Below are 14,274 nucleotides of genomic sequence, written 5' to 3' on the forward strand. Positions count from 1 at the left end.
ACGAACCCGTGTCCCCTGCATCGGCAGGCGGACTCTCAACCACTGCGCCACCAGGGAAGACCATCTTTTGTATTTTTTATTCTTTTATTTTTCAAATAATTTCACATTCTATAAATTATTCTAAAAGGATTTTATTGGTTTTGATCTTATATTTTTGTATAAATATATTTGCATGAATTAGCATGTTGAGGATAATAATATTTTCATGTTTTAAAATCTCTTTTTGGGAATTCCCTGCAGTCCAGTGGTTAGGACGCCACACTTTCACTACCAGTGCCCAGGTTCAATCCCTGATCGGGCAACTAAGATCCCACAAGCTGCGTGGCACAGCCAAAATTAAATTAAATTAAATTAAATTAAATTAAATTAAATTAAAAAGTCTCTTTTTTTGTTAAACTACCTTTCTAATCCTTGGTTTTATTAATTTTAGTTTTTTTCTCTTTTAAAATTAATTGAATCTGTGAGTTCTTATCAAGATCTTGGCAGGAAACAGAAAACATATTTAGAAAGTGTTACTGAAGAGAGTGTGCTGAAAGGATTGTTTACAAAAATGTGAGCAAGGTTAAGAGAACACAACAAAGCACAGGGTCTAGGAACGTTTATACACTTTTACCATATTTAGGCCTAAAGGGGATATGGGAGAGAATGAACCTACAGAGAGTTTGCAACCTGGAAAAAAGGGCCTCCTTATAAGAATTGTATCAGTAGAATGCAGCCTGTACCAGGACTGCCTCAAGGTGGGGCAAGAACAGGACAGAGAGATGGGGACTAAATACCCTATCCCACCTCTTCCCAATCTCTTGCTGATGCCTCTCATAAGCCAATTCAACCAGAAGACAGAGAGCAAGAGAGCCTGAGTGATGCAGTCTGTAGATGTCAGCCTCCTGGGCTACAGAAAAGGGCAGAGAATGTAAGGAGGGAGGGGAGCAATGGAGAACAACCAGCAAATAACTATACCCATGGTCTCTCATATTTCTGCACATCTTGTGAGCAAAGACATTCTGGACTATATTATTAAGTATGCTTGTGTAGTGAATAGCCTTGGAAGACAGAGATAATGTCTCCCTCTGGAGCAAAGGGCAAGCATGATTACTGTCCAGAATAAAAAGATAATGTCTCCCCCTGGAGAAAAAGCAGTCAGCTCTACTGTCCGTTATAAAAGATTTGTAATCTAAGCTCAGTGTTTCCCTCCTGTAACACAGTCCTTGATGTGTATGGCTGGCATCTATCCCTCTTTGCATCATGCTGTAGGAATTGGGAGCTGGGAACCAGTGAAAAATGCTGATTCTCTGACTGCTGCTGTGGCCGTGAGTAACAAATTATTTTTTGTCTCTGATGCAGAGTTTCATATCTTTTACTATCATCCATGAAACTATGGTAGGCTAACTTGTTAGCTTTGAAGTAGCGTAAAATCTCAGATTCTTCACAGCTCTTGACAATTCAAAAAAGAGAAGCCAAACAAAACATAAGAAACCAACTGTATTTGTTATGATTGGAGGTGGCTATTACTCACCTCCCTACTCTGAAAATTGATAATTAATGAGAAAGAATTAAGCACTCCTTCACAGTTGCCAAATAGCCTCAGGTCATGAGGGAGAGTTCTTTATAACAGAAAAATGCCAGCTTACAAATATAGAAGAAATGATGGAATTAGAAGAATAGTTACCTTTTCCCCACTCCTGATGAAATATCTGATTTAGGCAAGGAGAGTTTGAAGGTTGTCAAAGTATTACCCCAAAGATAACTTATTTGTCTCAACGGGAAAAACAAAATGGAGAGATCAGGCAGTCACTACTTAAAGCTTAGTAACAATAACTGTAGGACAACCAAACATTATGTATACTTAATGAAATGCATATGAAGTACATAGCATCACTTATAAAGGATTATTATCAGAAGTGCTTAACTTGAATCTAATTTAACCTTTATAGTTAATGACTTTTTACAAATGATATTTTTCCAATACTTAAAAATTGATTGAAAGTTAGGCAAACTGTTCCACTTTGCCTGGGACTGTCCTGTAACTGAAACTCCTCATTCCAAGAAACCCCAGTCTTAGGCAGACCAGGATGGTTGATCACCCTAGCACAAGTTTAACCAATTAGACTCTTCATAATTCTAATATATCAGATTTTCATAAATCTTTTAAAAGTAGACACACAGTGATAAATTAGGCAAAATGTTATAATGGCTACAAAACAGATCAGTACAGTAATGACAGTTTTACACTAATGAGTTCTAATTCAATGGAAAAATAATTTATTCTTTATTATATCATTATTATTATTACTTCTTCCTGACTGTACAACTTCTGAAACTTACTTAAAAAGTCAGGATTACCTCTCACACCAACTGAAAATGCAGATAAAAATGTTTTGTCATCTTTCAAGATGATCTTACCAAGTATACTACCCAGTGGGACAGGTCCTTTTTATAATTTATATTTTGCCTATTATACAAGAAACTGTACAAAATATTGTCTCTAATTAATCAGATATATTTTCATTCTTATAACCGTAATAGTAGTAGTAGTAGCAGTATAAAAGAGACACTCTTCTGAGTGTTTTATCTTTGTAAGATAATATGTTTAGTTTAATATGTCTGCTTGGTCTTTTTTATTAAAATTACAGCTAATATAGTTTATAATTAATAGTTTGGAGTAGTGGGGCCCAGTCTGATTCCTACTTTGGTTCTTTTCTCATTCTTCACCACTTCTGCCCTGGGCATTGTTTCTGCTGGGTTCTGTCTAACCCTGGGAGTTGGAGCCAAACATTCTAATTTTAGGAGAACAAAATGACATGAAATGTCTGGATGGTTGATATCCTCCATCATTATTATAACTTTCCTCTCAGTTATTTAATCTGTATTTTAAAAATTTTTTAATCTATCTGTAGCCTCCTTTATTTGTTATGAAATTAAATCAATTAATACCTGCAAGTACTAATATACATATTTTCAACCATCTGGTAAAGAAGCGAGTTCAGTACTCACATAGTGAGTTTTCTGTTCTCTCCAATTCATGATGTTTTTATTCAACTTTTAATATTCTGAATTATTGCCATGAAATTCTTAAAGATGATAACAGTGTTTTACTACTGTGCTTCTCATATACTTGGACGTAAGGGGTAATATGCTGAGAAATCCATAAAACCACAGGTTAAACATGGCTGGTCCTCCTGGCATGAGCCAAGGAGTTCCAAAGTAGATTGTAAACTTCATGAAGGTAGGCATTCTGTTTTTTCACTATTGTATCCCCAGTGTCCCAGCACAGTGCCTGGAACATAGTAGGTACTCATTGAATATTTGTTGAATAATTGAAGGAAATGGAAAGCTTAGAGAGAAAACAATTTCATATGAAAAAGCTTGAAAATATTAGCAAGTGGAACATCATATTTACATTCAAATTTTAAGTTAAAACATAAGCTGCTTCAGGTTACAGCCCAAAGTGTCAGAAATACCTTTCTCCTCAGCTATTTTTTGGAGGGGAGGGAGATGATCTGGGTGAAAAAGTTGAGGTATTATTCTAAATCAATAAGTTTACATTGAAAACAAATAAAGAAGAAATTTGTTTCTCATTTTTTCTGGTCCATTATTTAATTTTTAAATGCACAATGTGTATAGATTGCAAAAAGTTCCCAATTATACTCAAATTCACAAATATGTATGGACTTTAATTAGATTAAAAATATCTTAAACTTACTAAAGGCTAGAGAGTACTTTCTAAAAATTACAGTGTTCAGCGATCTTTAGAACCACTGACTATAACTACTTGGGTTCAAGATTTATTGTAAAGCTATAGTAATCAATACAGTCAGTGTGGCATTGGAATAATAATAATATAGATTAATAGAACAGAATAAAAGGTTCAGAAATAAGACTACATGTATATGGTCAATTAATATTCAACAAAGATGGCAAATCAGTGAGATAAAAGTGGAACAACTATAAACTCATATGCAAAAAGAAATGAACTTCTGCCCATGCCTCATACCATATACAAAAATCAACTTGAAATAGATCCTAGATCTAAATGTAAAATCTTTAAACTTAAAACTATAAAACTAATAGAAGAAAACATTAGAGGAAAACTTCGTGAAACTGAGTTAGATAAAGATTTCTTAAATAGGACATAAAAAGCAGAAACCTTAAAATTTTTTAAATGATAAATTGAACTTCAACAAAATTAATAACTTTTGATTTTCAAAAAGCATGGTTAAGAAAAAGAAAAGAAGAAAATATTTGAAAGCATATATCTGATAAGGGACTAGTATCCAGAATATTTAAAGAACTTTTGAAACTCAATAGCAAGAGGACAAAAAAATTAGATTTTTTGAAAAATGGGCAAAAGATTTGAACAAAGACCTCACCAAAGAAGATACACAAATGGCAAATAAACACATGAAAAGATAATCCACACTGTTAGTATTTAGGGAAATGCAAACTAAAATCACAATCGGATACCAAGACATGCTCACTGGAATGACTAAAACTTAAAAGACTGATAATCCCACATGCTGACAAGGATGTGGAGCTAATGGCACTTTCATATATTTCAGTCAAAATGCAAAATAGTACATCCACTTTGGAAAGCATTTGACAGTTTCTTATAAACCTACACTTACTATTTGACCAAGTCATTTCACTCCTAGTATTTGTCAAGAGACATGAAAACATATTTTCCCACAAAAACTTGTACTCGTATATTCATAGGAACTTTATTCATAATAACCTGAAACTGGGAACAACCCAAATGTCTGTCGATTGGTGAATGCATAAGCAAATTGTGGTGTATTCATATGATGGAATAAAAAGGAACAAACATGCAACAGAGTGGACGAATGTCAGAAGCATTGTGCTAAGTAAAAGCAGCCAGACACAAAAAGCTTCATACTGAATAATTCCATTTATATGAAATTCTGGAAGAGACAAAGCTATAGCAACAGAAATCGGATTAGTAGTTACTTAGAGCCAGGGGTGCGGAAAGGAGATTGTCTACTGAGGGACCCAAAGGAACTTTTTGGGATAATGAAAATATTCTATATATGATTGTGGTCATGGTTACTTGACTGTCAAAACTTACCTAATTAAACACTTATAATTGGTGAATTTTATTGCACATGAGTTATACCTTAATAAACCTGATTTAAGATAAAAATACTTCGCAGTTTTTGCATCACTTAATGCCTGGTATATGGATGAGTCAAGTTCCAGGTGGGAAAATAGAAACCACACTAAGTACTTCAAGAGGAGATTTAAGAGATTGGTTACACAGGTGTGAGAGACCTGAAGGAGTGAATAAATAGCACTGAGGTAATCAAAAGATGGTAACTGAAGGATCTGCTACCATCCCTAAAGCTGAAGGAACAAAACAGAACTGCTGGGCTTCCCTGGTGGTGCAGTGGTTGAGAGTCCACCTGCCGATGCAGGGGACACGGGTTCGTGCCCCGGTCTGGGAAGATCCCAAATGCCGCGGAGCGGCTGGGCCCGTGAGCCATGGCCGCTGAGCCTACGCGTCCGGAGCCTGTGCTCCGCAACGGGAGAGGCCACAACAGTGAGAGGCCCGCGTACCGCAAAAACAAAACAAAAAAACAAAAAAAACCCAGAACTGGTATCTTTCAGTTCAGAGGTATGGCTGAAACCTCTGAGGAAGGAGTGCCCCCAGGCTACTGTGGGTATATCTGCAGAGAGAAGAGATTGGGCTGCAAGAGGGAGGAAATTGCTTTCACCAGGAGGAAGGGCCACTGCTAGGGCAATCCAGGCAAGAAAAGGAAAAACAAGAAGGATCAATCTCTTTTCTGTCCCTTTTCTATCCTCCAATCTCTAGCAGCTCCTATTGGTGGAAATTATCAGGGACCCAGCTGAAAAAGGAGAAATTTTGCTTGCAGAGCCTAACCTCAGAATCAGAGAACAAATTAGAGAAAGTATGAATGTGAAGCCGAAAGACAACATGTAAATGACACTTCTGGTTTATCCCACTTTTTTTTTTTTTTTTTTGCGGTACGCGGGTCTCTCACTGTTGTGGCCTCTCGCGTTGCAGAGCGCAGGCTCCGGACGCACAGGCTCCGGACGCACAGGCTCAGCGGCCATGGCTCACGGGCCCAGCAGCTCCGTGGCATGTAGGGTCTCCCCAGACCGGGGCACGAACCCGTGTTCCCTGCATCGGCAGGCGGACTCTCAACCACTGTGCCACCAGGGAAGCCCCCATCCCACTTTTAAGAATATTAAGATTAATCAGGAACTTCAGGTGGTTTCATCCTTATCCCTCTAATATTAAGTTCCCAATCAATGTTTCATTTAATGGTTTTAGCATCCATTGGTTACTGTTACCTACGTTCATTATTTCATTTGGGGTTACAACACAGCAATTTTCTGATTTTAGCATTTTTGTGCTCTTTTTATCTGGAATTCTATTAAGAAGAAGTGGATAACTATTTGGTTATCCTGAAATACAGTTTGTACAGAAAAGGCAGGAAAAATCTTGATTATTCCTCTTTATCAATTTTCAGTTGGTGACTTAGCATCCTCCAAAGATGATCAATGCGTTGGTGGCTTTTGTTAGTATTAGAATCTCAGAACTTCTGTTGATATATTTAAAGTTTTTTTAATCCATCGAAGGCATTATTCGTTTTGATATTCATATTGTTCCATCTTAGATCGGTAGGAGCCTTCATAGTATTTTTTGTTTTCTGTATTTTTATTTATTCTGGATTATTCTTGAAAAAATTTCAAGTATGTCCAATTTAATTCTACCCCCTACGTCCAATTTAATTCTACCCCCCTCATTTGACTCTAAATCTCTCAGATCTTGGAAGAAATTTGCAACTTATTTTGCACTTTCTTCACTTAGTAAGCTGCTAATAAACACTCGAATTGTCTGCTGTTGAGTAACCTTATGGAAACATTCTTAAATGGCCTCTCAACAGTGCAAACTATTTTAAAAGCCAATTTTAATTACAAAATTTCATAAAGTTGTTCAACTCTAACCAAGTCTTCAAGTCCAGTCTTGAAATCTTGGTTATTATGTGTGCTTCTTGGGGGGGGGGAGGGAAATAACAATGCAAAAGGTAAATAAAATAGAATTATGCAAGCTAGAGAGGAAACACCTTAAGATTTTAAATCTGTGTATGTTTTTCTAAAATAAAAGAACAAATATTTTTCCTAAAATGGATTCAGTTTAACTCTTACTGTTGTAACAATGACCATCACCATAGAGTGTGGGAGCAACTACAGAACAAAAAGGATTTGGGGACTCACCTTCTTAGGGAAGCCTCTTTTTCCTCCAGAAAGAGTTAGCAGTCTTTTGGTCTGCATTAATTCTGTTCTTTATACATGTGTAGGTAAAGAAATAGGTAAATTGCAGCACCTCCAACAAGATGCCCAGGCCAAAACTTGGGGAGATTTCCTAGGCTTCTCTTTCCCCTCTATGGTGCTATTGATATGACTTCTTAAGACCTGCAATCCTTGCCCTCTTTTCTTTCCCTCCACCACTGCTGTGATTTAGACTTTCAGCATAATTGAACTAGGTTATTGGCCTCCTAAATGCCTCCAGTCTTCACACTTCAGTTTTTGCATTGCCATCAAAGTAATCTTTCTTAAAATGGATTATTTCACAGCCTTGAGTAAAATCCTTAAAAGGCTCCTCTTTACCTTTAGGGGGGAAAAAAAGCCAAATTTCTTAACATGGAATATAAGACTCTTCATGATCTGGCCTCTATATAACTCTTGTCTTCCTCCTTCCTGCCTCCTATGTCATCCCCAAGACCCTTAAGTCCCATACCCAATGCTCCAGCAAAAAATACTGACAGAACTCATCACACAAGGCTCTCAGACCTTTCTGCATTTGAACACAGCTCTTCCCTTTACTTAGAAACTTCTTCTCTTTCTTCAAATAGTTAATAAATATTCATCCATCAAAAGTCAGCCCTGAGTTTCAATTTCTCACCCAAGATTAGTATTATACCTATCTTACCAACCTTGCAAACCTGTATAATGGTCAAAATGACAGAATGGCAAGGTGCCGATACAAAAGTAAGATCTAATCATTGTTAGAGGAATGATCATTGTTTTTGATTGACACACCTGCTTGAATTAAAGAAACAATATTTAGCCTCGGGAGCATTTATTTCTTAGAATAATCTCAGCAGCTTCCTACTAAAAGAAAAACTGTAAAGGCATTTTACAGTTTGCAAAGAAAATCTTGAGTGACGTGACCAGGGATACAAAATCAATTTAGAGACAAGACCAGAATTCTAGTCTCCTGATTACTAGCCCAGGTCACTTTTCATCATACTTTACTCAGTTGTCTTTCTCATTCTTTATGATAATCCACAGGCCAAGTGATTCCGACACACACCTGAGTCTGTGCACCTAATAGTGGGGTAGTAATCATTGTCTTTATCTTTTATTGTACTTATTTGATGAACAGTTTTATTGAGGTATTATTCACATACCATACAATTCACCAATCTAAATTGTACAATTCAATAGTTTTGAGTATAATCACCGAGTTGTGCAACTATCACCACAATCAATTCTACAATATTTTCATCACCCAGAAAGAACCCCCCTGACAGCCGTCATTCTCTATCTCCCTTCCCCTTAGCCATTGCCAAACACTAATCTACTTTCTGTATGGATTTTCCTATTTAAGACCTTCATATAAAGGGAATCATACAACATGTGGCCTTTTGTGATCGTCTTCTTTCACTTAGCGGCTTTTCAAGGAGTACTCTGTTTTAAAATTATCAGTGTAACAACAATAGAGATAGTTTAGAAATAAAGAAAAGGCGAAAAAAATCATCCATAATCCCATTCTAATAAATCAATATCATACGTTTCTTTCATTTCTTTCTCCTCTGTAGGTACATTTTCATCTGATTGGAAAACAGATGGAGAGCGACCCTCGCTCCCACCTTCCCAGAGCCCAGACCGAGGGCCAGGCAGGGGAGGAAGCAGCGCTCCCGCCCATCGCCGCCGGCGCCTCGGTGACGTCACTGCTTCGAGCCGCAGGCCCCCGCCCTCCTGCCGCGTCGCGGTCGCTTTGACAGAACGCGATGGCGGCGTGCGGGTCTGCCGGAGTACCGGCGACCGTGTCGGGAAAGCAAGAGTTTTACCAGCTTCTGAAGAACCTCATCAATCCAAGCTGTATGGTGCGGAGGCAAGCAGAGGAAATCTATGAAAATATCCCAGGTCTGTGTAAGACTACATTCCTGTTAGATGCCGTCAGAAATAGAAGAGCAGGTTATGAGGTGAGACAAATGGCTGCCGCCCTGCTACGACGGCTTTTGTCCTCTGGGTTTGAGGAAGTCTATCCAAATCTGCCTTCTGATGTTCAGAGGGACGTCAAGATTGAATTGATACTGGCTGTTAAGTTAGAAACCCATGCTAGTATGAGGAAAAAACTTTGTGATATTTTTGCAGTGCTGGCCAGGAATTTGATAGATGAGGATGGCACTAACCACTGGCCCGAAGGTCTGAAGTTCCTTGTTGATTCAATCTACTCTAAAAATGTGGTTCTGTGGGAAGTTGCACTTCACGTTTTCTGGCACTTTCCTGGGATTTTTGGGACCCAAGATCGACACGATTTGGATATCATCAAACGGTTGTTGGACCAGTGTATTCAAGATCAAGAACATCCAGCAATCAGGACATTATCTGCTAGAGCTGCAGCTGCATTTGTACTTGCTAATGAGAATAATATTGCTCTTTTCAAAGACTTTGCAGACTTGCTTCCTGGAATCTTACAGGCTGTGAATGATTCATGCTACCAGGATGATGATTCAGTGCTAGAATCCCTTGTTGAGATTGCAGATACTGTACCTAAATATTTGGGTCCTTATTTAGAAGATACTCTGCAATTGAGTCTAAAGTTATGTGGAGACTCTAGACTTAGTAATCTGCAACGCCAGCTGGCTCTTGAGGTAATAGTGACCTTGTCTGAAACTGCAACCCCAATGTTGAAAAAACATACAAATATTATTGCACAGGCAGTTCCTCATATATTGGCAATGATGGTTGATCTACAAGATGATGAGGACTGGGTAAATGCTGATGAAATGGAAGAAGATGATTTTGACAGCAATGCAGTTGCTGCTGAGAGTGCACTAGACAGACTGGCTTGTGGGCTCGGTGGAAAACTTGTTTTACCAATGACTAAGGAGCATATCATGCAGATGCTTCAGAGCCCTGACTGGAAATATCGACATGCTGGATTAATGGCCTTATCTGCTATTGGAGAAGGATGCCATCAGCAAATGGAATCAATTCTAGATGAAACAGTTAACTCTGTTTTGCTTTTTCTTCAGGATCCTCATCCAAGGGTGAGGGCTGCAGCCTGTACTACACTTGGACAGATGGCTACAGATTTTGCACCTAACTTCCAAAAGAAATTCCATGAAACGGTGATTGCAGCTCTGTTGCGTACCATGGAAAATCAAGGTAATCAGCGTGTGCAGTCACATGCAGCTTCTGCGCTTATTATTTTTATTGAAGACTGCCCCAAATCATTGCTAGTTCTATATTTGGATAGTATGGTGAGAAATCTACATTCCATCTTGGTGATTAAACTTCAAGAGTTGATTCGCAATGGAACTAAGTTGGCCTTGGAACAGCTTGTGACAACCATTGCCTCAGTTGCAGATACAATAGAAGAAAAATTTGTTCCGTACTATGATATATTTATGCCCTCACTAAAGCATATTGTTGAGCTTGCTGTTCAAAAGGAACTCAAACTTCTGAAAGGAAAAACTATCGAATGCATTAGCCATGTTGGTCTTGCTGTTGGGAAGGAAAAATTTATGCAAGATGCATCAAATGTGATGCAACTGTTGTTAAAAACACAATCAGACTTAAATAATATGGAAGATGATGACCCTCAGACCTCTTACATCATTTCAGCGTGGGCCAGAATGTGTAAAATTCTTGGAAATGATTTTCAACAGTACCTTCCACTGGTTATTGAGCCTCTTATTAAGACTGCTTCAGCTAAACCTGACGTTGCTCTCTTAGACACACAAGACGTGGAGAATATGAGTGATGATGATGGATGGCAATTTGTAAATCTTGGAGACCAGCAGAGTTTTGGAATTAAGACTTCAGGGCTTGAAGCAAAAGCAACTGCTTGCCAGATGTTGGTTTATTATGCTAAGGAGTTAAGGGAAGGATTTGTGGAATATACAGAACAAGTTGTAAAACTGATGGTTCCTTTACTGAAATTTTATTTCCATGACAATGTTCGAGTGGCAGCAGCAGAGTCCATGCCTTTTCTTCTGGAATGTGCAAGAATTCGTGGCCCAGAGTATCTTGCACAGATGTGGCAATTCATATGTGATCCTTTAATTAAGGCTATTGGGACTGAACCTGATACAGATGTACTCTCAGAAATAATGAATTCTTTTGCAAAGTCCATTGAAGTAATGGGAGATGGGTGCCTCAATGATGAACAGTTGGAAGAACTGGGAGAAATACTGAAAGCAAAACTTGAAGGGCACTTTAAAAACCAAGAACTGAGACAGGTTAAAAGACAGGAAGAAAACTATGACCAACAGGTTGAAATGTCTCTGCAAGATGAGGATGAATGTGATGTTTATATTCTGACCAAAGTATCAGATATTTTGCACTCATTATTTAGTACTTACAAGGAAAAGATTTTACCATGGTTTGAACAGCTGCTTCCATTAATTGTAAATCTAATTTGTTCTAATAGGCCATGGCCAGACAGACAGTGGGGATTGTGCATATTTGATGATATCATAGAACACTGCAGTCCAACCTCATTTAAATATGTAGAATATTTTCGGTGGCCAATGCTACTAAATATGCGAGACAACAACCCTGAAGTCAGGCAAGCTGCTGCTTATGGCCTGGGTGTTATGGCACAGTTTGGTGGAGATGATTATCGTTCTTTATGTTCAGAAGCTGTTCCGCTGCTGGTAAAAGTTATTAAGTGTGCAAATTCCAAAACCAAAAAAAATGTCATTGCTACAGAGAACTGTATCTCAGCAGTAGGGAAGATTTTGAGATTTAAGCCTAACTGTGTAAATGTAGATGAAGTTCTTCCACACTGGTTGTCATGGCTTCCATTGCATGAGGATAAAGAGGAAGCTATTCAGACTTTGAGTTTTCTCTGTGACTTAATTGAAAGTAACCACCCAGTTGTACTTGGTCCAAATAATTCCAATCTTCCAAAAATAATCAGTGTAATTGCAGAAGGAAAAATGAATGAGACTATTAACTATGAAGATCCTTGTGCCAAACGCCTAGCTAATGTCGTGCGTCAGGTACAGACTTCTGAAGAATTATGGTTGGAATGCATTTCCCAGCTTGATGATGAGCAGCAGGAAGCCTTACAGGAGTTGCTAAATTTTGCCTGAAGCACCTTAATATTATTTGAATATCATCCACCATAAAAGTAACTCCGAACAAGTTTTGTGAGTGGATTCCATTATGATTGAGAGAACTCTTCTCTTCCTGCTAAGCAGTTTATATGCCTTCCCCATGTTTCTCCAGGATTAGTCAGTGTTATAGCCTCTGTTTACCTTGCATGTTTTATCTCTTAAACACAGACCTTGGTGATAACCTGTGCTTCTGTTGTCTTAAAATATTTGTCACCTTTCCTGTAGTTGATGTGAAGTATATAAATTGTTGCTATTTGTCTGAATTATTGATGCTGGGCAAGCAGTATACTTGGTGTCAATATGTCATGCTGCCCACCACAAGATGCTAAGAGCTCACAAAGATGGGATAGGAGAACTTCCAGGACAAACATCTTTGGAATTGTGGGTGAAGAATATAGTGGCAGGCTTATTCCTCCTTGATAATACTCCTACTTTTCATAGTAATGGGAGGATGCTGAAATTGGAAAAGAGATTTGAGATATTATAATGGATGTGGGAAATTTTCTCCATAATACATATGAACTTTTTAATAATGTCCTCCTTAGACTGAGATATATCCATATTCTAGTTCCCAAGGTGTCCAGCTGAGAGTTAAAACTTTGAAGTCTTAGACCAGTCTCTTTTTTTTCAAGTTATCCAGGACTCTAAGGACCATGGTTACTGAAAAGCGCATCCTGGTACATCTAACATTGGTAGCATGTAGCATACTGTAACACAGTGTTTGACAAATAGTAAATAATATTTGTGGGAGTCAATCAGTGTTATGTATTTGAGCAGAATATTGCATTGTGTATGTATGCCATTTTTTCCTGCAAAGCAGTTCAACAAGAAGAGAAGCCCTGATTCAAAGTGGGGCTTAAATAGATTTCTATTTTGGAGAAGTTCTTAATAGAGTATATAGTAGCATTAAATAGAATTCTATTGTGATCATGAAAGGGAAGCAAAATTAATTTAATCTTTAAACAAGAAAAACAGCTTTGAGAAATTATTTAGCAGTAGGTATACATTGTAAGAAAACAGTTCTGTAAATCTAGGGTTAATTATATAAATTGCAATGTTGGTCTTTAATGTCAGGCTTTTTGTAGGGTAGAAAAAAAACCTTTCTACTCAGCAAGTTATTAATCCAAAATTTAAGAACAAATACATCTGTCAGGATTTCCTGGGGCTATTATGAGTACTGTCTATGTGACGTATTTAGTAAATATTTAAGACTTAGTAAGTGCTTAATAAATGGTAGCTGTTATTGCTGTTGGTGTTTGTACTTCTGCTGTGTTTCTTTTTATGGTTTGGAATTCCTTTTACATTAGAATCTCTGTTTCACCTACAAGTTCATGAGCAGGCCATCTAGGCCATTGTGGACAGAGATATGAAGTTGAGATTTTAGATATGCAATTCTTGTACATTCCCTACAATTATTTATTGCTAATGAGAGAAAAAAGAAAAGGATGTTAGGTACAGTATAGTCACAATTTTAAGTTTATTTAAGATAAAATTTAAAAGTATAGATGAATAAATAGAAAAACCCCACTACAAAGTATTGATATTACTGTAATAGAGGTTTTCTCTGGATGGTGGGATGAAAAAGCAGTTTTTCTTCTCACTTATCTATATTCTAAAAGTTCAAGCACCTGATTCTATTTTCATACTAGCTAAGATCTCAGTCAATTTGGCCTCTCCATGACCTATAGCTGAGGTTTCTTCTACTCACCTGCACCTCTTTATCTTAATTAGTATCCCTTAATTAAGAAGCCCTTGGTAAACATTTCTAGCAATTCCCTACACTCTTGTTCATGAGGAACTGGAAAATCTACCATATGACTTGGAATTAGGCACCTGGAGAATTTTGAAGTATGACAGACCTAGATTTGAATTTTGGCAA

General features: G+C 37.6%; 1 protein-coding gene across 3 annotated transcripts; it reads left to right on the top strand.

The window, feature by feature from the left end:
- Nucleotides 1–9,053: 9,053 nt before the first annotated feature.
- Nucleotides 9,054–12,512, top strand: RANBP6 (RAN binding protein 6; the record flags this gene model as incomplete). Of its 3 annotated transcripts, none has more annotated exons than XM_079706307.1 (2): nucleotides 9,054–9,248; nucleotides 10,305–12,512. In XM_079706307.1, 2 exons carry the CDS (start codon nucleotides 9,054–9,056, stop codon nucleotides 12,369–12,371), a joined length of 2,262 nt encoding a protein of 753 aa, XP_079562433.1. The 3 variants fall into 3 exon arrangements, with proteins under 3 accessions (XP_079562433.1, XP_079562434.1, XP_079562432.1); XM_079706308.1 differs by having other exon boundaries at nucleotides 9,054–9,189; nucleotides 10,305–10,375; XM_079706306.1 differs by having other exon boundaries at nucleotides 9,054–12,512.
- Nucleotides 12,513–14,274: the final 1,762 nt, after the last annotated feature.

The sequence above is a fragment of the Hyperoodon ampullatus genome (genome assembly GCF_949752795.1).
Source record: "Hyperoodon ampullatus genome assembly, chromosome: 6".
NCBI classification, from domain to species: Eukaryota; Metazoa; Chordata; class Mammalia; order Artiodactyla; family Ziphiidae; genus Hyperoodon; species Hyperoodon ampullatus.